General features: G+C 33.2%; 1 protein-coding gene across 1 annotated transcript in view; it reads right to left on the bottom strand.

Moving 5' to 3' along the window:
- Window positions 1-24,640, bottom strand: part of LOC120413308 (protein lozenge-like) — an 84,756-nt gene extending 60,116 nt beyond the window's left edge. Inside the window, exons 1-3 of the mRNA XM_039574070.2 lie at window positions 24,190-24,640; window positions 17,560-18,238; window positions 5,438-5,677 (exon numbers count right to left, since the gene is read on the bottom strand). Of these exons, the coding sequence (XP_039430004.1) occupies window positions 5,438-5,677; window positions 17,560-17,884 (565 nt within the window). The 5' untranslated portion in view covers window positions 17,885-18,238; window positions 24,190-24,640. The remainder of the gene's footprint in view (window positions 1-5,437; window positions 5,678-17,559; window positions 18,239-24,189) is intronic.
- Window positions 24,641-27,194: the final 2,554 nt, after the last annotated feature.

Genomic DNA, 27,194 nt, shown 5'->3' with positions numbered 1-27,194 from the left:
GCAGTTCCGGGGACGACAAGGGGCCATTAAACGGGCTTTAAATTTACCGTGAACGGTCAGTCCTCAGGAAGAGTTTCGGGCTTCGATGTGGGGAAGATGGAGTTAATCAAAGGTTTTTTTTTTGAGTTTCACAAAAAAAGAAGTGAAAAAACTGTTGGAGTTTATGATGTTTTCTGGTAGATTGCGAAAAAATTGCCACCGTTTCGAGTTAACCCTCAAGTGACGAAAACTAAAAATTGTTTTCAAACAAGAAAAAACTGCAGATGTCAAATGGTACAACCCAAACAAAACACTGTGTGACAGCTGTATTGTCACCAATACAGCTTCACTGAGAATCGGAAAGAGTAAGAAGAAAGAGAGCGAAAGCGTGAAGAACATGGCTGCGTTTTGTCTCTCTGCTACATTCTAGCCCAGCGTGGCGCAAAGGTAGCGCGCAAGCGAGGCATTCAAAGAGCTCCGGTTTGAATCTCGGTGGAATCCTCGCGTTATTTTTGTTACTGTTTTTTTGTTAAGAAATCGCTCAAATTGACAATTTTTCACCGTAAAGTCAATGGTCAAGGGTTAATCCCACTTTTTTCCAACCATTCATCCAACATTCATCTGACAATCATTCCTCCGAGGATGGCCAACCACACGGAATGACCCCTACCAGTACCCGCGAAATATGTCCACCGGCAGCTGGGTGATCTCCGCCGGGCTGCTACTGTTGGTGACATCCCGCCGGTTGGCCGTCGGACAAGGTAATCATTACTCGCTCTCGTACCTGTCTGGCGATGCAATTTCGGTGTCACTCAAATGGTTGAAATTAGACCGGGGTTTTCGAGGAGGGGGATGGAAATGGATCTGCTGCATCAGGAGGTCGAATCGATTTTGGAGTTTAATTGGGGTCCCGGTTTTAAAGTTAATTTTAGAGTATGCATGGAAATTTAAGATCAATAAGTTTAATATAAAGTTATAAAACAAACCAATTGCAAAAACCAAGATTTTAAAACAAAGCAATTTAGTTAGGAATTTACGCAATGCCACAAAATGACCAAATAAGTTGTGGATAACGCAGTTACTAAAGGTAACTGCAAAATCATGAAAGGCGCCTTTAGTCATTGGCGATGTGATTCTCTTATAGTGATTAATAAAAAAAATCACACTTGCTTTATGCACATATAAAATCATAAAATAAAAATCCAGCAAATATGGCAATACAAAATTTAAAAGAGTTACGTTTTAAAATTTAACGCTATTTTCGACCTGGTCACGATTTTAATAAGCAAATTTGAAGAGTATCATAAACATTTTTTTAAGCAAATTACAACTTTGTCTTTTCGCCCTAAGCCAAGTGATTTAACCTTTTTTATCGAGCTTTGTGTGCCCTGTTTATTTAAAATGTTATTTTGCAGCATTCTTGGGACCTTCATAAAAAAATAAAATATAGAAAAATATGAAAATCTTTTCTGAAGCAACTTTTTAATTACTTTGTCATATATGTCATGTCTGTAACATAACCTGCATCACCTGTACTGCTTTTCAAACGACTTTTAAATTTACTTTATGAAAATAAATCAACGGTTTAAATTAACTTTACGTTTCCCAAAGCTTTTTTTCCAAAGTAACCAAAATTGGAATGGTTTGCTTAAGTCTGAATTTTTGTTTTAGCATAGAGCAGAAATTAGAAAAAAAACAATTTTTTAGTAACTTTTAGATGATAAAAAAGAAAAACATTATTTAAATTAAAAAAAAAATCCAAAAAAATCAAACCATCCACATTAACGACCCCCGGGTCTTTTGTGGTCTCTATTGCAAGTTTCTGCTCGAACCTAGGAGTCCGAAGGCTTGAATGGGGAGAGCACCCAAACCTCTTTCTACTCCAAGGAACCTTCCACCCCAGTGTTTGAACTGACGACCTTTGGATTGCGAGTCCAACCGCCGCCAACGATTCCACCGGAGTAGGCTTGGTTTGGTGTGTTGTTTGTACTTATGGCATGGAGACGACTCCTACACCTGGAATGACTTAACGGCCTAACAACCAAGGCCGGGACCGATATTTTACTTCCTCATCCGATGGAAGGTTGGAGCAGATGGGAATCGAACCCAGAATCATCCGCTTACAAAGCGGATAGCGTAACCATTCGGCCACGCACTGCCAAAAAAATCCATTGTGTGGTAAAATACATCAAAGCTATCTTCCATGATCTTCAGGAGTCATCCATAAACCACGTGAACAATTAACCAGACACAAAAATCTGTTTGCATGGTGGACATTCATATTTCGATAAGGGATTTTCTGATCTGGTGTCTTTGACAAACGGAAAAAAGTTTTTTTTTCAATTGTTTTAGGCCGTTGCAAATATTTTTCAAACTTATGTCACCCCCTACTCCCCCCTTAAAATAGATTAAAATTACAAAATTTACAAAATTTACAAAATTTACAAAATTTACAAAATTTACAAAATTTACAAAATTTACAAAATTTACAAAATTTACAAAATTTAAAAAATTTACAAAATTTACAAAATTTACAAAATTTACAAAATTTACAAAATACACAAAATTTACAAAATTTATAAAATTTATAAAATTTATAAAATTTATAAAATTTACAAAATTTACAAAATTTACAAAATATACAAAATTTACAAAATTTACAAAATTTACAAAATTTACAAAATTTACAAAATTTACAAAATTTACAAAATTTACAAAATTTACAAAATTTACAAAATTTACAAAATTTACAAAATTTACAAAATTTACAAAATTTACAAAATTTACAAAATTTACAAAATTTACAAAATTTACAAAATTTACAAAATTTACAAAATTTACAAAATTTACAAAATTTACAAAATTTACAAAATTTACAAAATTTACAAAATTTACAAAATTTACAAAATTTACAAAATTTACAAAATTTACAAAATTTACAAAATTTACAAAATTTTAAAAAAAATTACAAAATGGTGTTGGTGGTGTTTATATTTAAATGAAAAAAGTTTTTTAACATGCACTTTTCACCTGCCCAGTTGTTTTGTAATCATTAGTTTTCAAAATATCTGTGCTTTGGAAGAATTCTTTTTTCGCCAAAATTTTTTTGTTGCAGTTCTGTTCAACGGAATTTTACCAAAAAAAATCAAAATATTTATGATCGATCCCAGACATGCTAGGGGAAATATACCCATTTTAATTACTCTTAGCCGTTTGACCAATTCTAATCACTTTTGTCGTTTTCCGCTTTCCAATCAACATTTTCAGATGTATCAATAATGGAGAGTTGCTTGCTCACTTTTATTTGAGCAATTTATTACTTTGGAACAGTCAAAAACACTTTATGAAAGCTGTAATTCATGACCAAAGTGCTGATAGGCCGATAATAGAAATAGGATGAAAAAGGGTATAGTTCCCCAAAATACTAATTTAAACGTAGGAAAAAATTTCATTGAAATTTTAAAAAAGAAAATTGTTTTTGCCCTCTGATTTTTAGGACTGATTTTGAAGGAAGGGCGAAAAATTTGCTGCAGCCTAAATATCGTAGTTTCGTAGTTTTCAGATAAATAATCTTGCTAAATGTTATTCAAGCACTCCTCGAGTTTTATAGAATGCAAAAACCAGGAAAAAATATAGACATCACATGAATGTTTTTAAGCTGCTATTAAAAAAAACTGATAAGGTAAAAAATGTAAAAATATCAAAATATAAATTAAAAATTTCTTCTCAAATTATTCACAGATTATGGCTTTAAAGAAAGCAAATTTTATAGAAACTATATATTGAAAAACCTTCCTGGTTTAAAAGATTTATTTTTTAAATAAAGAATACAAAAACTACAGAAATAAGTTTTGAAAAACAAATTCATTTTAAAAGAACTGGGCATGTTAAAAGAATACAAAAACTCATAGAAATTGTGTTGGAACAATTGATTTGCTAAAATTAGGAAAGAATGACTCGTTGAATTTTATTTCTCATCATCAAAAAAAAAATGAATAAAATCATCGTATAAATTGAGTTTGAAAATTCGGTGAAACGACTTTACGCGAAATGTCTTGTATCCGATATTTGGTAGTGGTAAGATTTTATTCTCAAGGCAAGCGATCGGATGGTGCTGTTGTGACATTTCTCTTTTATTTAAAAAAAAAATGTCAAAATTGTCAAAATTGACAAAATTGTCAAAATTGACAAAATTGTCAAAATTGTCAAAATTGTCAAAAATGTCAAAATTGTCAAAATTGTCAAAATTGTGAAAATTGTCAAAATTGTCAAAATTGTCAAAATTGTCAAAATTGTCAAAATTGTCAAAATTGTCAAAATTGTCAAAATTGTCAAAATTGTCAATATTGTCAAAATTGTCAAAATTGTCAAAATTGACAAATTTGTCAAAATTGTCAAAATTGTCAAAATTGTCAAAATTGTCAAAATTGTCAAAATTGTCAAAATTGACAAAATTGTCAGATGATTTGCGTGTTTAGATTACATTGTCTCAATTCTCATGTCTCATACTGAGTGCAACTGAAATATTGGTATTTTGAATGTTTTGTTTACCAAAGATCTACTTTAACAGACATTGCACTAGACAAAAAAAAAATAAACAGACTGTTGCAAAACCCATTTCTCTCAACCAACCAGATAAAACCGTTCCCTCTGATTATTCTGGTTAGTATTTTATAAGAGTGAAAATTTATTTTCTAGGCAAACAATCGGATGCGGAAATGATAAAACTGACCAAATTGATCAAAGCGACTAAAAATATTAAAATATTCATATCAATAATTATTTACAGAAAATGTAAGCGCACCATTCAACAAACGACTACTGAACTCGCCCCAGCTGATAACTTTTCACCAGCCAGGCACAAACATTTCCTCCAAAAAGTGCGTCACTTGGCAAACGTGTTTGTTGCGCGCGCAGTAGCTCCGAAGAAACATTATTACATTCAACAAAACGAGCTAATAATTGCCAACGGGCTGCAGCAACATCAATTTCAAAAAGGACTCTCCTCTCTCTTTCCAAAGGTGTATGATTATTTCGTTTCGGGTGCATTGTTTTTGCGCGCAAATTGCCCTGGCACGAGCCCTCCAACAACACAGTCAACGAGACCTTCAAGAGAACTTTAAGAAATACACATGAGAGGTAGCAACAACAGACGGCGACGGAGGTGTGTCTCTTGATAATAGTGATTGCGTGCAACCGCAGTCCGGAATCGACGACGACTTGAGGTCTCTCGCCGCGGCGGAACAGTAGTAGCAGTCGGCGGCGGTTTTGACGTCCTGCGGTCAATCAGAAGGTATTTGGGCGTTTTCAGTAATTACCGTCCACGCGATCATCACCCGTTCTGGCCACAGTTGGACAGTTTTGGCTCGTGCCGAGTGACCGAGTTCGGGACTCGAGATGGTCTCTCGCAAGATCCCAATTTCTATCGATTTCTACGCAACTAGTTCCAAAAACCTACCTCGTCCACTCCGGCCGACGAACCGCAGATCGTTAAACTTGGCCACCTGGTTGCGCATCACGGCCGTGCAGTTCCGCAGCTCGGAGCAAAAGTTCTCGTCGTTGCCGGCCTTGATGGTGACCATCGTGCCGTCGCAAACGTCACCCAGGCACACCACCTTGAAGGCCGCCGGCAGCGTCTTGTTCGAGCGCCAGTGGTTGGGCAGGGCCGAGCAGAGGAAGTACGGGCTACCGGTGCGGACTGAAATAAAAAATTGAAACAAATAATATCAGCAAAGTGAAGTTAAATTACATCGATGACAAGTCTGGGTTGAGAAGCTTTGCTGGAGCTGCGCGAGTAACGCGATATCCCGTAAGGAGTAATTAGTTTCATCTCATTACATCTTTTCGCTTTGGCAAACACAAATCAACCGGCGGAATGGGACTACTGCTGGGGACGGTGGAGTTGAACATTTTAAATTAAAATGAAAAATACATTAACTGTCCTAATTCAAACATGAGGTTTTTTTATCTGAGTAATTCAATATAAATTTTTAAATTTCAAAACAATATTTTCGAAAATCTGACAAAATTTTCTACAATTTTCGTTTCTGGAAATAAAACACTCTTTTTTTAATAGTCCTCAATAACACTTGCAATTATGCCGAAGACACCAATTTTTTTTTCTTGAAATTTGCCATGTTTTGATGAATTTATTCTAGAGCGTCCAATTTCCTGGAGTTACAAAATTCTCGGGAAACGGGAAATTTTCAACCAATTTCTGGGAAATCCCGGGAATTCCCGGGAAATTTTAAATTTATTAAAAATTGTTCTGATTAATATTTTGCATCAAAACTGTATAGGTCAACGACTTTAACTTTTAAAATAAGTGACGATCAACTCTTAGCTTGACAGCATGTAAAAATTCATGCAACTACAAGAAATTTTTTTTTTTATTTATTATAGAGATTTTACACCATTGTGCATTCATCTCTTCAAGGTGGATAGTAGAAGAGGAAAGTTTACAAAGTTTTAGATCACTTGTCTGGCTATATTTCAATAATTGATACCATGCCTTTTTTCTAACGATTTCTGTCTTAGTTTCAAATATTTACGGGCAAATTTGGATCTTAAATTATCAAGTTCTTCACTTTTTTCTTCGTCCTCTTCCTTCGAGGACACTTATTGTAATAATATTTTGCTTGTATGGCATCTTCGTCTTCTTCATCTGTTGATTCTTCTTCAGCCATCTCTCTTCGTTTTGTTCTTAAGTTGTAATCCGCGTCCAAATATGCTTGTAAGCGCTTCCGGGATTTGCGAGTGTGCTTAGAAAGCACGGTCTCGAATCCATCGTTAGATTTTTCGGCAATTTCACTTGTTTGCATTGCATCTGGTTTACTGTTGTTGCTTTTTCTGCTGCTGCTGCTGCTGCTTGGCTCCGGTTCAATCGGTTGTGTAGTGCTTTTTTGGTTCACCTTTTTACTTAAATCCGCACATTTTTTGTTCTTTGCTTTGAGTTTGCAAAGCGATTTTTTGCCTATAATCGTCACTGTTGCAGCAGCATTGTTTACAGTGATTGATTTCGTTGGCTGTTTCAGCAACATCCGCAGGGTCCGAACTCCATTTGGGATTCCTGGGAAGAAGTTAATCCAGCGATCGTTGGTGATGGTCAAAATTTCGCCGTATTTACTCATCACTTTGACTACGTCATCATTGCTTATGCCTAGAGGTAGGTCAAGCACACGAACTTCCGTAGCGTTGTTGTCCAGGTAAATCGGGATTTTGCAACCCTGATATACCAGAGGTTTGTCGATGATGGACGAGGCCATTGCTGAGTCGGCGAACTGCAGCACGGCTATTCTTCTTCTATTGCATAATTGCAATGCTCGCAAGTTTTCTTGGTTTATTTGAAGGTCTGCGAGAAGTTTTTTTACAAGCTTTGGGCTTGGTTGGTTTTGGAGTTGACAAAAATCCAGAACCACACTGTTTTTGTCTACGGTGCACATTTTGAAAAAGCGACGACGCGTACCCAAACTGCGGACTGGTGTTGAGAATACGACTTGTATTGTCGGCGGTTACTTTGCAACTGAACTACAAGAAATTGCATTTTTTCTAATTTTATAAGCTCAAATCGTACAACATATTAAAAAATGAACTTTAGTAATTTTTGTTAAGAAATATTTTTTTGTTATTGAAGTGTTTGGACAGTAAGTAAAATGAATCCATACTCAACAATAATACAATTTCTTTAAAACATGCCTTTTTGTGACAGAGTATGGTTTGACACACATTAAGTTTGAAATGAAAAATGCAGAAATTAAGTTTTTCATAACAAATAAATTTTCTAAAGCAAGTCATACTGGTTTCAGTTCTTGAACAAATTTGTTAAGCTTTTAAGTTTTTTCTTAAAAATCTAACTTAATGTGTTTATTTTACTTTAAACAACTCAGTGTTTTCAAATATTTGGAGCGAGTTTTTAAAATATGTTTGCATTCTTTTCAGATTTTCAATCGACTTCGGTTGAACTTTTTTTCATAGCACAAAAACATGAATTAAATTTAACAATAAATTAACATCATTCCATTATCACTCTTCCATTTTTTAATGTTTAACCTTCCAACACTCATTGTTACACCAGTGCTTCATAATTCTTTTACTTCAAGTTGTAATTTATTGAATACAAGGTATTGAAAGAATTGAAGTAATTCTTCTTGCAAAAACCGTTTTGAAATATTAAATGATATCAATTCAATTTTCACCTTATTTGATCATGGTAAAAAAACGTAAACAATCTCAATTTTGCTTTGGCGGTAAGGGGTTTAACAATTCTCTATTCTTTTTCTTCCATTTATTCTTGAAAAAGTTCACCTGAGTTGTAATAGTTTATTTCCATTAAGCATATTTCCAGTTGCTTCATAAATTAATATAATCAGAAATAAATCTTGATATGAAATAGTGTTTCTTCATTTATTATTTTTTGCAGAGCATTTTCGAAAAAATGGTTCCAAAAAACTAAAAAAATGTATATTTCCGCTTGAATTTTGGGAATTCCCGGGAAATTTACAAATTACAATGAAAAATTTTTTTTTTATTTTTTTTTTATGTTTGAAAGAATGCAAAAGATAATGGATTATTTTTTTTCAAAGGACTGTTCTTGTTTAAAAAATGCAATGCTCAAAGATTTTTCTTCATTCATGTTTTGAAAAAGTGATTCTTTTTTTTACTGTTTATTTTGAAAAGAGTGTAAAACTCATCGAAATAAATAAAATAATAAAATTGATGTTAAAAAGCATGTAAAGGCTCACGAAAGCTACTTTTTTCAAAATTCACAATTCATTTTCAATGATTTTTTACCGTTCGGCGAAACGACTTTTGGCAAAATGTCACGCACCCTTTAAAACATATTCCCATCGGCATTGTAAATTCTGATGTAAATAACATTGCTTCGGAATAGTAGAAAGATAATTGAATGATATTCTGACATTCTAAGAACACTGGAAAGAGTTTAATTTTGGAAAGGGACCATCCATAAATCACGTGAACAGCTGAAATTTCGAATCTCAAGATTTCTACATTTTTAAGAAATGTTATAGAGATGAAATAATTTCTCTTATTGATAGATGTTCAAGAAATGGAAAAAGTTTTGTTTAAATTTATTGTTTATTTTTATTTGTTTATTTTAAAATATTTTTGACATAAAATATTTTTTACTAAAATAGATTGTTTGCTTGATAGCAAACAGAAGAACAATTTTAAAGAATTATATTTTCAGAACAGCAGATTAGAGCCATTCATTATTCCTCTGAAAAGTTTGTTTAAATTAAACAAAATTTACAAAACAAACACGGATTTTAAAATAATACACAACTTAAAAAAAAACAATTTTATAGTTAGGTTAAAGAAATTTGTAATTTATGTTTTTGTCCTCAATCTTATAAAAAAATCCGTAAATAATCCAAAAAATAATATTTTCTTTGAAAAAAACTTGTACAAATTGCTAGTAAACTATTTGAAATGCATTGTGTAACGTTTGATATTGTATTCTTCATCAAATAATGAAAATTTAGAATTTTAGCAAAATTCAAATTTTGGAACCACAGAATGGAATGAAACATAACATTTCAGAAAAATAAATTTATTGATATTTAGCCAGTTTATGGTAGTAGCCTAACTGGAATATTGTGTTAGTTTTGCTTTAAAATTCTGAAAAATAAAATTAGATTTTTTTAATGACGCAAATGATGATAACATAAAAATTGGTCAGTTAATTCTGGCAAGCACACGATTAAAGATGAATTTGAACATTTTTTGTTACGTTTAATTGTCTTCACAAAAAATTGAAGTTTTTGAAAAAAATGTTCTGAAAGAAAACGGAAAAATGCAAATAAAATATGAATCGAAAAAACGTAGCAAATTGCACTAAAGCAGTTGATCAGTTCTCTGAGAAAAGAGCCTATGTGGGAGTTCAAAAATCCTAGGCCTTGGCAAAATTTCACTTCGGATAATCGAATCACGAAAAAAATATTTTTTTCGCTGTCTTATTTGTGATTGGCAACCTTTAGTATGACCTATAATCTACTCTTAAGTGATTTAGATTTTTTTTAATTTCAAGACGGCGGCCAAAATGTCGGTGATGAAATATAATATAAATAAAAATGTATTTTTAATTTTACAGGCAATCAATCATTAAAATTCGACTAAAATGGGGTCGCAGAAATCGAAAAAAAAAATTTAAAATAAGTAAATTAAAAAAATACTAAAAAATATTTTTTTGTTCATGATTCGAATATCCAAAGTCCACCTTCGAATAATCGAAACTTCGGATAATCGAGTCTGAATTGTGTCTTTTGAAGGACTTTGTTGATCGACAAAGTTGTAAGGATGGATGAGAACTAAACAACAAAAAATAACACGCTTTTTTGCTGATTTTTGAAAACCGCTTGTTGTTACTAAAACTTAATTACCGACAAATAAAAAAAAAAATTATTTTTATTTATCTCCTACATTAAAAGCCATCTTTTCAGAAAATTCCAGAAAAGGCAAAAAAAAAATTCCAGAAAAGGCAAAAATAACTGCATACTTATCACTTTTATGTGGATTTATTTTGGAAAAGGTGCACATTATCAAAGAGTTTTGAAATTAGATTTCATAACTTAAAATGAAGCAATTTTCAACTAAATGTTGATGTTTTCGAAAAATCGTTGAAATTCGGAAAATTCAAAAATCTGTACATTGTAAAGATTTTTTGATCGATTTTTTGGTGATTTTTAAATTTCTTTTTGTAACTAAAACTTGATTAAAAAAAACTGTTTTTTCAATGTTTTAAGAGACATAAAATGTCACCTTTTTGGAAAATTTCAGAATAGGCCAAACATCTTTGACAAAGTTAAAGTTTTTTGAAAAATAGTGATTCTTTAAAAAAAAAGAACGTCAACAAAATTAACTCCATGGTTTATGTTTACAACTTTGCCCAAGACACCAAATCATTCAACAACAAAATCCTTGAAAAGACACATATATTTTTTTAAATTTTCACATGCCAATTTTGTACCCGAGCAGAAATAACTTGGGAATAACATTTTTTGATGTTTGAAAATACTAGGCCAATAACATTTTTTGTTATTTATAACAAGATTTGTTTTTTGTTGTTATGATTTTTTTTGTTATTGAATTGTTATTGTGATAACAGACTAATAACATTTTTAGTTATTCTTCGAACAAATCTTTATTATTTTTATATTTTTTTGTTATTTTAACAACTAATCCGATCATCCCAATAACAGTTGGAGGTTATTGCAAAGTTGTTTTGTTATTCCAAAGTTGTTTTGGCTTTCAATCAACATCAGACCAATAACAAATTTTGTTATGATAACATAAACTGTTATTAAACCCTTATACAAATATTGATTATTCAAGAAGATTCCATAACACTTTTTGTTATTTTAACAATATTTGTTATTAAAATTGCATGAATTTCGTTATTACCGTCTGCCCGGGTACGGAAAGCTACCAAATTTGTATGGTAAATTATATGGACAAACTAATGATGCAAAATGGTACCCAAAAAGTTTCAGCCAGAGTCAAAAAAGCAAAAAAAAAACTAATTTAAATTAATTTCTAAAATTAAAATCATCTTTCAAACCCACCCTGTCCTCCCTACATCTACTCCCAGCAGATCTGTCGAACGGGTTTTCAATTTCCAGCAAACGCTGCAACAGTTTTCATTCAGCTTTATTTTTCTGCTGTTGTTGTTTCGCAACTTATCACGCAGTTTTCATAAACCTGAAAGCCTAGCGAAGCAGGAAAATGAGTGCGCATGGCGCAAATCTACGCGCGCGCAACTATGCAAATAAACCAGAAGACTTGAGGCAGAGCTTAGGGTTTCAATCGGGTTTATTTCGATGTTGCTGATGGCGTCGAGTCGAGGAAAATCGAGACGGTGTACTGCTTGATGAATGTGTAAGGTTTCCCGCCTGTTGCCAGGTCGAGATCTCCTCCAACTGTCAGCTACGCGCGTGGGATTCATTCATGATTGAAATTCTTGAGTTATGCTGGTGGAAGCTGGAGGATTTATGTTTCATTTGAATCTATCGTTATTTTTGTCATCTCAATTACGGACTTCAAATTTCAAATCTCCACAAACAGAGAGGAAAAAAGTGCTGTTTTTAAAATAAGGTAAGTTTTAACTGTAGCTGTTGATCTCAACTCTGGTAAGTACAATCACAACCTGTCACATTCTGTCACCAACTGTCACAATCAGTCAATTTGTCACTAGTTCATAAGACTTAACTCGGCGGCTTTGCCGCCGGTAAATGGCCACAAAGTGTCCACACCACATCACACAGACTCAACTGCAAACTCTGCCTAAGCTAATTACCCATTCTTAGACTAGTCGTGGCGGCCACTTCAGACAAAGTCCCAGAGTCAGAGCCCGACAAGCAAAGTCAGTTATACTTTTGTGTAGTTTCCATTTACCTAAAGCGCCTCAACCCCTTCTTTTGCTGGTCATTCAGTGGTAACTAATGCACTTTAGGTCCTCGACGTCGCCGTCAAAATGCAACAGAGTAGAACAAGTCAAGTCTCGAAGTTCATTTACATTGCAAAACGAAACTGACAAACTCAACTTAAGAAGAAAAAAAGCTGGCTGGTTTCGACACTTTTGACACAACAACAAAAAAATATGAAAAAACTCACAAGAACATGAAATTTGAAACCCTCCCGGACGAGGAACGCACACGCTCCCCCCGTAGAAAGGGTTATGCTTCGGAATCAGGAGAGGTGAAGGTGATTTTTCGGGAGCATCGATATCCCTCGATTTTTTGTTTCGTTTCGAAAGAAAGTTCATCATCGTGATGCGCTTGTGGGGTTTCCGACAGCAATCCGGGTGCGTCCGGCGCGTTTTTTCTTGGGTTTGTTTTTTTATGCTGTGATTAAGTATTTTTTTATGATCATGATATAGTTCTGATACCTTGAAGGTTCTTGGGACAAGAATTTTGAGGTATCGATTCGCACGGTAAGGCAGGTTTAGATAAACAAAATTGACAAGAAATTGGTTTGAAGAGGATTTTTTTGGAATTTTCTAAATCTGGAAATGTCTGCGAATTTTGCACTAAGATATGAAAACTGAGATCGTCAGCGAATAATGTTTTGAATATTGTCTTCAGGGTTACCAGGTCTGAATTGAAAAAAAAATATCTGGAAAAAAAACTGGAAAAATCTGATAGGCAACATTCCCCAAAGTAATCAGCAAAAATGTGATAAAAATTGCATATTCTCAATTTTTTCACATAAAAAATAAGCTATCTAGACGAATTTAGTTTCGTCTCAATAAAAAACAGAATTTTATTTGATTGGATTCAAAAATCTGGCACTTTTAGAATTATCTGGCATCCTGGCAGCACTGATAAAAAAATTAAGAAAAAACGCGCTTGAAAATTTAATTTTTAGCATAAAATTTGATTTTTCGAAATAAAAAAAAATCGGCGGCAGCTTTACTGCCCATACTTTTCTATGGCCCAAAAGATGCCCTTGTTGATCGAAAATCTTAAAATTCAAATTTGAAAAATTCGACTCTAAAGTTAAATAAAAAATGATAGTTTTGTTTAAGGGTATGATAATTTTTTCCTGAACCAAAACCATTTAAAACCTGCAACATTTCTGAGGATTACAAATCGATCAGAACATGTCTTCTTAAAATACAGATTTTTGAACATCTACCTTCAATCAATGTTTGTGTGGACAGCTGCCAAAATTGTATGGAGACTTGAATGAGCGAACCAATGATACAAAGTAGCTTCTTTGATTAAAAAACTAAAATTACATGAAATTGCCTATATCGTGGAGAACTATTTTTTTCCTAAATTTCTATTCTGAATCAGGCTTAGGATAGATTAAAAAAATAGGGATCGACAAAACTGGTTCAGTCTGGCTTCAAATGTGTAAATTGTTATTAACCACCAACAGTGAAAACAGAACATGGTAATACACAGAACAAAAATATGATGGTAATATTCATCAGGAAATGGTGACAGATTTTGTGTAAAAAAAAGTGTAATATTACATCAGGAATTGGTAAATATTCTTCAGTTTCACATTTTTACAATTTTTTTAAAGTAAAATTAATCAGAAAAAGAGGTAATATTCAACCAACCAAAAATTCAACCTTCAAAATTAAACTTTTTTCTGTATATTACATGGATGTAACATTCCCAGATCTGGGAATAAGTACACGAAAAAATATGGTAATACTCATCAGGGAATGGTGACAAATTTTGTGTCCGAAAAATGTGTAAAATTACATCAGAAACTGGTGGATTTCCATCAGGTTCACATTTTTACACATTTTTAAAGATAAATTTATTTTGGCTACTAATTTACTTTTCCACCTTCCAATATTAAACTTTTTTTTTATATTTACTGCTAAAAGTGTGTAAATTTAACCGAAATCCAGTGTAATATTACTTCTTCAGTCTTAATTGAGGTAATTTTACATCATAAGAGTGGTAATATTTAACCTTCCAATTTGACACCTGTCAGGTTTACACAATATTTTTACTGTGCAGATTACTAAGATTTTTTTTTCAGAGGCCAATTTTTATTATATTTTATAGAAGCGTAGACTGGACAAAAAAATTGTGTAATTTACATGTAAGAAACAGTTATGAAACAGTTTTTTTTGTAATATTGGATGGTGTAAAATTTAAAGTTTTTACATAAGCTCTTTTATCATGTAATTTAAACAACAGAAAAGTAGTAAATTCACATATTCTCATATGGAAAATTACATATTTTTTACATAAAAGATAAACTCATTCCTAGATGCAATATTAGGGGAAGGTGGGGCAAGACGACCATATGGGGCAAGAGGAACAATCGCTCGTACGGCCGTAATTTTTACAGTTTTGATTATTTCCAGTATGAAGAATTGTTGCTAGCAATGCAATTAGCTGATTCTACTATCACATAACCACCAAAACGACGTAAACGCCACGGGGCATGAGATTTAATGAAGTTTTTTTCAAAAATTTTGTTTTCTTATAATATTTGGAAAGTACAAAATAAGGCTTAGGGTTCGTTTTAAGGCTCATTTTATCAAATTGCTATTTTTCTTAGATCAGTAGTGTCCCTACCAATGACTTGCACCTATTATGAAGTATGGTTTAACTTTTGGTTATTTTTGTTGAGAGCTTTTAAAAAACCTTGTTCAGGTGGGGCAAGTGTAACATATGGATTTTTAGTATGGGAAAGAAATACGAATTGCTGCAACAACATATTTTTTTGGAAGATTAATACATAAAAGTACTTAAAAACTGATAAATAATTGTTAAAAAAAATTTCCATACAAAATATAGTGATATTATGAAAATTTCCTTTTTTTCATCTAAGAAATAATTAGTTTTTGCATAAACGATCAAAATTTTAGTAAAATATTATAATTGAATCTAAAAATGAAAGAAACGTTTCAAATACATTCTAATCTGATGTATCTAAGTGATAACAGTTAAATTGTTAGCAAATTAACATGTTGTTTCATGCATTGTTCCTCTTGCCCCAACGGGTTGTTCGTCTTGCCCCACTAGTCGAGTAGATCGTACGGAAAATCAAAATTTTTAAAATCAATTTTTTACATTAAAAAACAGGATTTTTTAGAAACTTGTTCTATCAAAGTCTTAGTCAAGACCTGGAATAAGATGATTATAAAAAAATCCGACAGATTTTTTAACGTTTTTGATGGGTTATAACGAGCATTTCCTAAGCTTGTTACACTTGCCCCACTTTCCCCTACTATGATTTTTTTTGTAGAATAAAAAACCTTTTTTTAGTAAATAAAAAATAAAAGTTTTATAAGCTTTTGAGTCTGAACTCTTCCAATATATCTTTAATTTATAATTTTCTAGCCAAATTTGCAATTTTTTTATGCAAAAAGCACCACAAAGTACTTGATATTTTATCACAGATTTGCAACTATTAAAAAAATGATAAATATCATTGAATTTAAGAAAAAATACAAACAAATATTTTCCGACCTAATTTTCCAACATTAAAATTTGATTAATTTTTAATTTAACATTTCTAAATTTTCTAAATAAATAAATAAATAAATAAAAAAGTCATAAACGGTTTCCTGACTAATTTACAATCGGTTTTTTTATAAGATTTCGTCAATAAAATTTTTTTGTTTATAAAAAAATTGTTTTGGTCCTAAAGTGATAAATTTAATTTATTTGATTTTTTTGGATTTGAGGAACAAACATAATTTATCCCAAATTTTAGAATAATAAAAATTTAATGACAGTTTTGAAAGCTACTTTTAAAATAGTGCTTCATAATTTTTTTTTTCAAATTTTGTAAATAAAAATAAAAGGAGAGGATTACGATTAAGAAATCATGGCAATTTGACGGTTAATTTTAAAATAAATAAGAAATTTGCTCTATGCGTCAAATTTTAAATTAATATATTTTTTTTTGCTATTTTTTTATTTTATAAATTGATTTTGCACAAATCAAGAAGACATAATTGACGAAGAACTTCCTGAACCCAAATAAACATAACTTTGACAAATAAAAAAAGAATTTGTCATAAATTCTAATATTGATATGATCGCTAATAATAAATATTTTGAATTTTTACATAAAGCTGGCCAGAAATGATCAGTTTTTAAGGTCAGGTAAAAACAAACCGTGAAAATGAGCAATTTAAATGAAAATATATTTTTTTAAAGCTGATCAAGGAACATTTAAAAGGAAGATACCTACATTTAAAACATGATTTTAAGGCTAATTTGTTTCTAAAGAAAAATAAAACCAATGTTAGACACGGTAAAATATATGTTGAATTTTTTGCACATTAGAACTATAATAGACAGTTAAACACACACACACACATAATAATATTTTTATTTTTCAAAACATTCTTCAGTTACACGATGTTGTTTTTGTTAATTCATTTATTTCTGGCAGCTTCATCTTTCTTGGTCATTCGCTGCCCTTACACGATACAAGTTAACTCTCCAACCAAATCACCAAATTTTACCGACCTAAATTTACCGATTTTTCAACTACCGAATTCGGTAAAACAATCTGAGCGTGTAAATTTAAAATTTCATGGCCATTAAAAAAATAAATTTAAAAAAGCTAAACACTTTTATAGCTGTGCTATTGTCACAAATTTGCAAAGTATCAATAAATTTATGAAAGTATGTTTTTTTCCTGAAGTTCTGGGGTTTTTGTTAAAAAAGAATTATAAGCAGAGTTGCCAGGTTAAAATAACTAAAATCTGCACTGAACAAAAAATCAGGGAAAATCTGGCAGACGAAAATCTTTCAATTATAAATGGGCAAAGGGAGGGAGGATATGAATTAGATCAAAAGCTTGTAAAATTCTGATGGTATCATAAATTTTCGACCTCACAATTATTAATTGCATTTTCATTGCAATAAAAATCAGTTAAATTTATCAAATTTTAATTAAACTCTTTCATTTGAATTCAAAAGATGTACGAAATTGGCAGAAAATGAAAACACTTGAAGAATATGGCATACTCAGATTTTTCCTGCAACCCTGTTTATAAACCTTATTTTAATAAAAAAAAAAATGCAAAATTCAACGTGACACTTTCTACTTAAAAAACGAAACCAAACTCACCCAACTCGCCCGGGTACTCCTGCTGCGCCTCCATCACCATCCGCTCGATCCACCACAGATCCCCGGACCCGCCGGGACTCGGCGAGCTGTTCTCCGTCACATTGCTCCCGGTTCCTCCTCCACTGGTCAGTCCCGTCCCTCCCGTCCCGCCACCTCCCCCTCCCGTCGACCCATCCAGCATATCTTCGTCCACTACTCCGGCGGATCCCGCACTTCCGCCACCACCACCACCACCCCCTCCGTCCTTGCTGCCGTAAATGTCCCACTCGGCTTCACCGCCGCCGGACCCAGACGTCGCCGTTCCACCGCTGCTGGGCAAATGCATCCGGAACGACGTTTTGGGCGCAATTTTGGAGGCCGTTTTTTTTGACGTGGGAACTTACGCGAAACCGATTCCCGTTTTCCCCTGAATCACTTGGTCACTTTGAGGTTAGGTTCGATTAGTCACTTTGGCGATCAATCGGCTGAAGATCTGGGCGCGCGCGCGGAATACCAACTAGTTCTTCACCGAAGAAACTGACGGCTGTTGACACAATCGATTATGAGTCACTTGCTAACCCGTGCTCCAACGTTGGCGTAGGTTCCACCGACAGAGAGTGTGAGGTTATGTTTGGTCAAACGTCGCACGCGTGATTCCGAGCGTCTCCAACTCTTCCGGGAGGGCGTCCTAGTAGGCGAGCTGCAAAAATTAACAAACAGGAAAGGTATGACTTATTAATTGCTACCGGCTTGCTGCGACCTAATCGATAATAATAATATTTGTTTAGTTTAGAGAGAGAGCTAGTTTGTGTGGTTGTGGTTGCAAGCCCGGAACTCTCCCCCCGTGTGTTGACCAATTTAGTTTTATGGCCACCGGAGACTGACTTTTCAGGGTCGTCGTCGTCGTTTTGCCACCCTTTTTGCCCATAACCTAACCTCCAAACCCCAAAACAAAACAAAGATGGCACCACCACCACCACACGTGTGAGGTTAGGGTTAGGGTTGTGTGGTGGTCACCGGTTGGTTGGTGTGGTTGTGTGGGGGTTTTGTGGGTTAGTGGGATGACAGATTGGGATGAGGATTGGTGTTTTGTTCTGTGGGTGAATAATTGATAGTGGTTTGTAAACTGAATAAAATCAAACTCATCAATAATTGATTTGTAAGAAAAATCTGATTTTTTATATCTTTTGTTGCGAAAAAATAGAACATCACATGCTTCAAAATTCAGGGCTATTTTTAAACACTGTTGAATTATAAATTACGAAAAATTGTATTTTCTGAGAGAGTTCATGCCAATTTTGTCAACAATTCAGTTTGATCAATGCTGTAGTTTATTACACTGATAACATTCGTTACTAAAAGTGCAATATTTTTCAAATCAATTCCAAATTTACTGAAAAAAATGTTTCGTTTGAAAAAAACTTGAAAAAAATCAAAAAAAAATTTGTTAAAAAATATTATAAAAGTGTATTTTTTCCTAAATGTTATCGACACATTCTTCCGTGACGTGACGTTTCTTTTTTTTCAGTTGTTTGGCTGTAATTCAGAAATTTTTAGGGAAGCACTTCAATATCATTCAATTTTCTAAAAGTACGTAGAATTTGCCATGAGAAACAACTTTGGGTTAAGGATTTCGTTTTGGTTTCTGTTCTACGAGCGAATATGCGAATGAAGTGCTTGAAAACATGATATTTTGAAAATTGGAAGTTAACACTTCACTTGCGTTAAATGTGGAGTTCATATTTTTTTTAAAAGTTTGTGTTGGTTTCAAAAACCTTCAACTAGACAGTAAAAAATATGTAAATTTGGAAGGTGTAATTTTGGATGGTTGAAAATTACCTTATTTATTACCTTATTTACCTCGATTCAGACTGAAAAAGTGACATTACACCAGAAAGGATGTAAAATTACACATTTTCAGAGGTAAAATTACACACTTTTTCCAGGATGGTGCTGTGTCCTATCCCTCGCCTAGACCAGACCAAAATCCATGATAAAGCTGTCAGACCAAGACTGTCAGACCAAAGAAAAAAAGTAAACAATCTTGGTCTTTGACGAAGGTGCACACAAATCAAAAACAGAAAATTTAAAAAGGAATTTTTTTTTCAGTTCAATGACTAGATTTAGGCTGCAAAATTAAATGTACGCCAGAAAATGATTAAACAGTGCGGCGTCCTGTACACCAACAATTAAATAAGCAGTTTAGAGTCAAACCCTCAATCAAATCATATTTATTTTTATCAGAAATTTTCCACACTTTATTAACTGAACAAACTAAACACTCTCGATAAAAATCCAACCGTTCACCTTCGGTTTCCCGGCGCAAATCGGCACTGTTTACGCGTCGACCGGTTTGTCCACGCGCCAATATTTCTACGAAAAAGGCGGCGAAGGTAAATTCAGTAGACTGTTTAGCGTCGACCGTTGACGCTGGGAAGAAACTGGTGACGAAATGCACCTCGTGTCGTCGTCGTCGTATTTAACTTTTGCGCGTGAATGAGTAATCAGCTTCGATTACGAATCGCACGACGGACATGCCTCCAGAATCGACGGCCGATCGACGGGGCCCCCTGGGCAAAGGCCTCTCCGGGCAGTTTGGCAGTTGTTGAAATTTTGGGTTGTGTTTTCTTTGACTTTGAAAACTTTCTATTCAATAAACTCAAACTAACTTTTTTATATAAATTATAAATGTTCACCCTAAAATCCTTTAACAAAAACTTTTCACGGTTTGGATTTCCCCTCTGACGTTGGAACAAAAAACCCCTGGTGACTGTGTCAAAGCTGTCAATAAGGGACAAAGTTGCTCTTGTGAACGACCACCCAGAAGGTTTGGACAAGCGGCGGTGGTGTGCTAACTATTGGCAAACATTGGCTTCTCGTGTTAATTGCTTTGCTAAAGGGAAAATTGTCTTGGAAAGTTTGAGGCTGATAGTTTATTTCTGGATCAATTTGTAGCTCAGTTGAAAGGTGGGATGTTTCTAAGGTCGAGTTAAGAATCTTTATTATAAAAAAAATAAATAAGTTAAAAAACATTAATCGATAATTAGAAAAAAACAGCAAAAGGCAAACTAAAACTGATAGTAAGTGATAGAATTAGCATAATTCTATTAAAAATATGGTTTTTCAAGTATAAAATCATAGAGATCGCTCAATACACTTCAATCTAGACACGAAAAGCAGTTTTTTTAATATATAATAAATTGTAATTTTTTGATCTTTGATGTGTTTTGGATTTTGAATTAACCTTAATTTAAAAAAAATGTGATGATTCACTATGTTTTGTTTTAAATTATTTCTTTTTTATCATTTTTTATATGACATGACCACAAAAGTTTAAAAATTTCTTTGAAACTGTTTTTAAAAACACAGGAAACGAAAACGAATAAAATTCAATGTTAATTTTTTTGATAAGTTTAGAATCTCATACTTTAAACAAAACATGTTTTACAAATTATCTTCAAGTCGCTATCGCCAATTGGGGAAAATCGGGGATTCGTTACTTTTTGTCCTGATTTGCTCCAGATGGCGACAAGCCAAATACAAATTTTAATGCTTACAAATTCTTATCGTTTACTTAGTATTCAATTTGTTTTTATTTTCAATTTCGAGAATTCCTGGGACAATCTATAAAAAGATCCCGGTTTTGGAAAAATTCCGGGAATTTTGTCCTGGGAATTCCCGGGATGGACGCACTAATTTATACTAATCTCTGGAACACGATTTTTAACCTACATCACTAATTCAAAAGTTCAAAAACATTTATGCGAACGGGCCAAATGATTAAAATCAGGAAAATTATATTAAAAACGAAAACAAAGAAAACTTCAAAAACTAATTGAAATTGCTTTTCAAATTTAAATCAATTTGAATACAGTAGTCGTTCGGTAACTGGGCTGAGAACGTAGCCCAGTCACCGAATGTTGCTCGTTAACTGGGCTGAACGAAAAATAACGAGGGGAGCACCGATGCATAATATTTTTCAGATGAAATTTAAAAATAAAAGTTACTCAAATTTATTTAAAATGCTTACTTTTCTTTAATTGTAACTTGAAATTAAACAAAAGTTTGAAAAAAGTTTTTATATTTATTGAATATGATTTTTGCATCCATTAAACCCTCGGTCATTTTGGTTTGTTTTGGTTTTTCGACGTTTGTCTGCTTTTTAAAAAGCAGCCCAGTTAAACAACGCCCAGTTACCGAACAACTACTGTATAATCATATATGCTTAATTTTTTTTTTTTGGATTCACAACCCTTCATTTTATTTTTTTATAAAATTATCAAAATAAGCGAAAAATTTGAAATCATTTATGTTTTGTCAAAATAGACCCTTTAAACACTTTCCCAAAATCTCGCTAACTCACAACTTCAGTCTGAAAAAGGAGCAATAATTCAAAAAAATTATATCAGCAAAACAGCCAAAGAAATTGAACTGGAACTGTTTTTGACAATTTTGTACTATTTTTTTACAGGATTGAATGTTTAATTAATCGTGAGTGGAATTTATAAAAAATTCCGGCCGTTTTAAGGAGAATATATGTTACAGTCTATTGAAAGTCAAACAAATTTCGTTGCAAAAGTCTAAACTAATGATTAAAACAGTAATCAACTAAAATGAATCAACAGTCTTTCAAAATAAATAAGTAAAAACAGGTTAAATATGTAATGTTAAAATTTAATAGATGAAATTGACACTTTTCATGTAAATTTACCTAAACTTCAACTAAAAACCTTAATATTTTAGTCGAGCTCAAAAATGATAAACATAATTTTCAACACAGGAGAATTGTTGCATTTAAAATTGTTTCAGTTAATTAAACTTCTATTTCTTTTAAAATTTTGAAGATGTCTTGAAAAAAAAAATTGCTTCAGATTTTGACACACACTTTAAAAAATATTTGCAACGACCATGATGTGTATAAAAGTGAAATTGAACAGAAATTTAAAATTTTTCACCAGTCTCTGATGTGAAATTACACTTTTTTTCGACACCCAAAAACAAACGTTTAATAGTGTGTGTGAACTCCGTGTACAAGGGGTGCCAAACTAAAAAGTGACCCCGTTCGTTTGACAACAGTTGGTGTCAAACCATCGGGGTTTGAGTGTATGTCTAGCGTTGTTGAAAATTTGAAGGATAAATATTAATCCTATTTTTATGTAATTTTTCCCAAAATAAATAAATTCAACAGAAACTGATTGAAATTTCATCAATTCCTACAATAAAATCGTCGCTGTCGTGTTATCTTTTTGCATGTGCATTTTGGGCTAAATTGAGTTAAGAACGCCATTTTGTGTAGCTCATAATACCTTTTGACCCTCACAGATCCCCAAAAATTCGATTTCAATCCTGATATTTAATAAAAACCGAAAAACTCCGGTCCCTTTCCATATGAAAAAAGTTTCAATCTTGTCGTGTTATCTTGACACACCCAGAAAATTGATGAAGTGCGACAACTGGCCAACGGGATTTCGGGTCAGAACGCGTTTGACACACGTACAAGCCCGACTACCGTAAACATATGTAATTTAAACTCGGGACTTCGGCAACAAAATTCAACCAAACTTCGGGACAATGCACAGAATGGTCAACCAAACAAAACGTGTTCGTTATTCTTTACATAGCGTGCTCTCGTTTTTGTTTTTTCATGGTCAAACATTAAAACGCGATTTTCTCGAAACGTCAAAAAACGATGTGTGACAAGATAGCGTCGACTTGGTAAAATATTACTAGATTCTGATGAATTAAAATTTTTACGCTTTTAATTTGGTACAATTTCATAACTTAAACCTTTTAACTCAACTGTTTTTACAGTGTAGCTTTGCAAAATAGTTTGCCTCATGAAAACAAAATGTTAAAAAAAAAACATATTAAAAATAACAATCTTAACGCTAAATATGCAAGTCAGCTGGCATAAATGTTGTTAAAAGTTATGTTATTCAAATAAATCTTTTAAAAAATGTGTAAAGCTTACCACAATACATGATTAAAAATATTAATCATGAGTCAAATATTACAAGTCAAAGTACATGTATTCGAAAATTATTTAAATTCAAGTCAATGTCACCTCAGTGTACAGTACTTTGAGTCGCATCAGTTCGCTTTAAAACTGTAAGTTGCAGATTGCAACTGTTTTATTATTAATTGAAACTAAGTTTTCTTCGAAACTCGTCAACAAGAAAAATTCATGATTACTTTAACATTTAAGCAAATTAGCAGTAATTTATTGTTCAACTGTATAACACAGTTGACTCATTAAATTAAACCAAAGTTTAAAAAGTAATAATTCCTTGAACAAATGTTGCCCTTTAATAATTTTTGACCATAACAAATGATTCGATAGTAGAAATAACAACACAAATAATATTATCACCATCAGCACCACATTAGTCATCCTTAATTTACAGTTAATCACACCGCTTAACACAATTGCGCAACCCCTTTAAACTCAAACGCAAATGGGACGGGAGGCCCGTAGATGTGTAACTTTGATTCGATTTGTTCAACCTCTCGCCAGACTGAACTGATAAAAAACTTCACCCAAGTCCAGACCCAGAACACGACCGGACCGACGCACCGTCATCATCACGTGCGTGACTCAACCCAAGTCTACTGCAGCGAACTTTTAAGTAAATAAATAGAACTTGTTATTACCACGATTTGTAATTCACTCGAAACTCAGGCCGAGAGTTGATTCAACTCTTTTGTTGACAATTTCCCAGCGATGGTCTTTTTTCTCATCGATGACCCACAAAACCGTTTTATTGCGGTCGGGTTCTTCACCTTAAGTCAAGTTCACCGGGACACAACCACAACGCCCAACACTAGCGGGAGCAGCATCCGGAACGAGTCCCCGGTCCGGTCTGTGGTCCTGCCGGATTTTGTCGCTTCCCCCCGTTCTTGAGACTGGACCACAACAACACCAAACACTAATCTTCTTCTTAGTCTTGCTGCTAGACAGGACACAAACCGCGCAGAGATCAACCGCGAATACCGCGAACTTTCACGCGCAAAAAGCACACACACACACCCACAACTATGCTGTGTCACACACTTGACCAGCGTTTATTCCGAGAGATTTGTACGAACGAGCACGTCTCGCCACTTCCAGCGACAGCCGAGAACTGATGAATGGTTCAAGACGCGAACCGCACGCAACCGCAAGCTGATGTGGGAAGAGATAGAGAGAGAGAGAGAACGAGGAGAACAACAACAAAACAGCACTCGCCCACAAAAGCTTGTTTGGGGGTATGGGAGGGAGGGAGATGGAGAGAAAGAGTTCATTTTCGTGGGGGGATTTGCGCTTTCTTTCTCTTTTGCTCTGCAGGGCTGGCCCTGGATTCACTGTGATGAGCAGACTTTGTCATTTTCACGTGAGGATTTTATCGCCGTTTTTTGTTCATTCGCGTGAGCTGATGGAATGTTGTTAAATTAAATAATTGATAAATGAAGATAAATTAAATGCTGATAATTGAAATTTCGAATTTTTTTTCACACAGAACCAGTTGCAAGATTCTTTTCATCATGTTAGAAGCTGACACGATTATCCGAAGACCGATGAAAAATTTCACTTTGAATATTCAAATTAAGGGATAACCGAATAACGAAAAACAAAATCCTTGTCTTATTTTTGATTGTCAAGCTCGAATATGACCCCGACACTACTTAAAGTGACTTAGAATGTTTAAATCCAAGATTTTGATATTTTATATAATTCAAAATTGCACAATTTTGATTTAACACAAAAATTAGGCAGGTTTTAAAAACATATTTTTTTAAAACTAATTTTCATAAAAAGAAAGCCTTTTTAATTTGTGTTTTTTTGTAATTTTTAAGTTGATTTTTGTCCAACCATCGTGAGTGAGTGATTTCTGATCTTTGAACTGAAAATCAGAACCCTTGTCTGACGCTGCTTTTACATGGCTTTAACACACACTACCATAGGTCTAATTGAGTTGTACCCACGGGCACCTTACAACAAGTGACAGTTTGTCACGTTACATTTTAACTTTTTTAGACCGTGAACAAACTATAAAAACGTCAAATCGTGAGGGGTTTAGCGTGCTGCAATCCTTGCAAATAAATAAATTTAGAAAAAAAAATTTCTTAGTGTTTTCCCATACACCATAAACCAATGTTTTCAAACCGTATTTTATTATCAGCCACTTTTGAATTTGATTATTTTTAACTCTGCGTATGCAAATGTTATTGTACATTTATAAATGATGTTTTATTTGTATGTCTAAATTTTCAATATTTTTGTAAAGCCTGTTATTTTTTTCAAACATTTATCTTAACTAATCCTAACAATTATTTGAGAATATAACCTCTTGTGAAAATTAACAATTCAACGGCTTTTTGTGAGTTACAATTCTTTTTAATTGGCGACTCAAAACTTATTGCAGATGAAAAAGTTGTCAAAAAAATGCCATCAACCAGAAGTTTTTTTTTTTATAAATTGCACCGGTACAAATGTAGCCATTTAGGTGTAAATTTCTGATTTTCTTAAGCTGAAAATATTTAAAAAAAATTATTGAGTTGAGATATTGGCATTAGAAAATGTAGGTCTGTTTGGATAAGACTTGAAAAACTTGAATTTTCTTGTTTCTTTTTTTTATTCGCTGTATTTCAGCAATCACATGTCTAATTTTCAATGTCTCTTAGGCGATCTTATTGGAAATTTTCTCAACCTTTAAAAAAACTGGGAATTGTCCGGGCACAATACAATAAACCATATGCTGAAATTTTTAAGGTTAAAATATTTTAATTCTTAGTTTAAATTGCTATATCTTGAAAACTGTGCACTTTATCAAATAATTTGTAAATAGTTTTATATTGTAAATTACTTTTAAATTGCAAATTTGATTTAACATTTTAACTTCAGTTTGAAATTTTACGAAATTTGACATTTTTCGCGTAAAATTTTAAGTTAAAAGTTGAGGTTTTGTCCCCTCATACACCCAATCAGCGGTCGCATGATTGTGATACATGGCGGCATGAAAGTATATCAGAATCTGCATGAAATCTGTCCTCATGCATTTTTTGCGATATAGGGGTATGACATTTTTGCCCGTTACCGACAATTATCGACATTACCGACGGTTGATTGATTGTATTGCAGAAAAAAAATCTTAACAGAACGAGGATTGAACCATCAACTTCTAGGTTACTGATCCGTCACCCTACCACCGCGCCATGGACGCTTGATGAATTATGAGGGACAGAGCGCGAACATATTGTTCTCTCTGGAGTGTTGCTCGGGGACGCGCCAGCATTATATGTGTTGGTGAGAACTGCAGATCGCTGACATGTTTACACGCGGGCAAAATTGAGCTATGAGCTTGCTGCAAAAACTGTTATAAAATGTAACATTTTCTGTAGCAAATCTACTGTTGCAGATTTTGAGCTATATATTTCCTTTGGGTGAATCATAACAAATTTGTGTCCTTTTTTCAGCAACAAAAAAAAAACAGCAACAATATTTTTTAAATTGAGAATTAAGAAAACAATTAAAAAATCAAGTTTTTTAATTTCATTTTTTAATACAGTCCAGACTCGATAATCCGAAGGCCTCGGAAAAGTTCCACTTCGGATAATCGAATCAATAAAAAAATGTTTTTTCGTTGTCTAATTTTTGATTGTCGAGCTTAGGTATGACC

The sequence above is a fragment of the Culex pipiens genome, chromosome 1, assembly GCF_016801865.2.
Source record: "Culex pipiens pallens isolate TS chromosome 1, TS_CPP_V2, whole genome shotgun sequence".
In the NCBI taxonomy this organism is placed as follows: domain Eukaryota; kingdom Metazoa; phylum Arthropoda; class Insecta; order Diptera; family Culicidae; genus Culex; species Culex pipiens.
The sequence above is the reverse complement of the archived record's forward strand: the minus strand, read 5'-3'. Positions and strand labels throughout refer to the sequence as shown.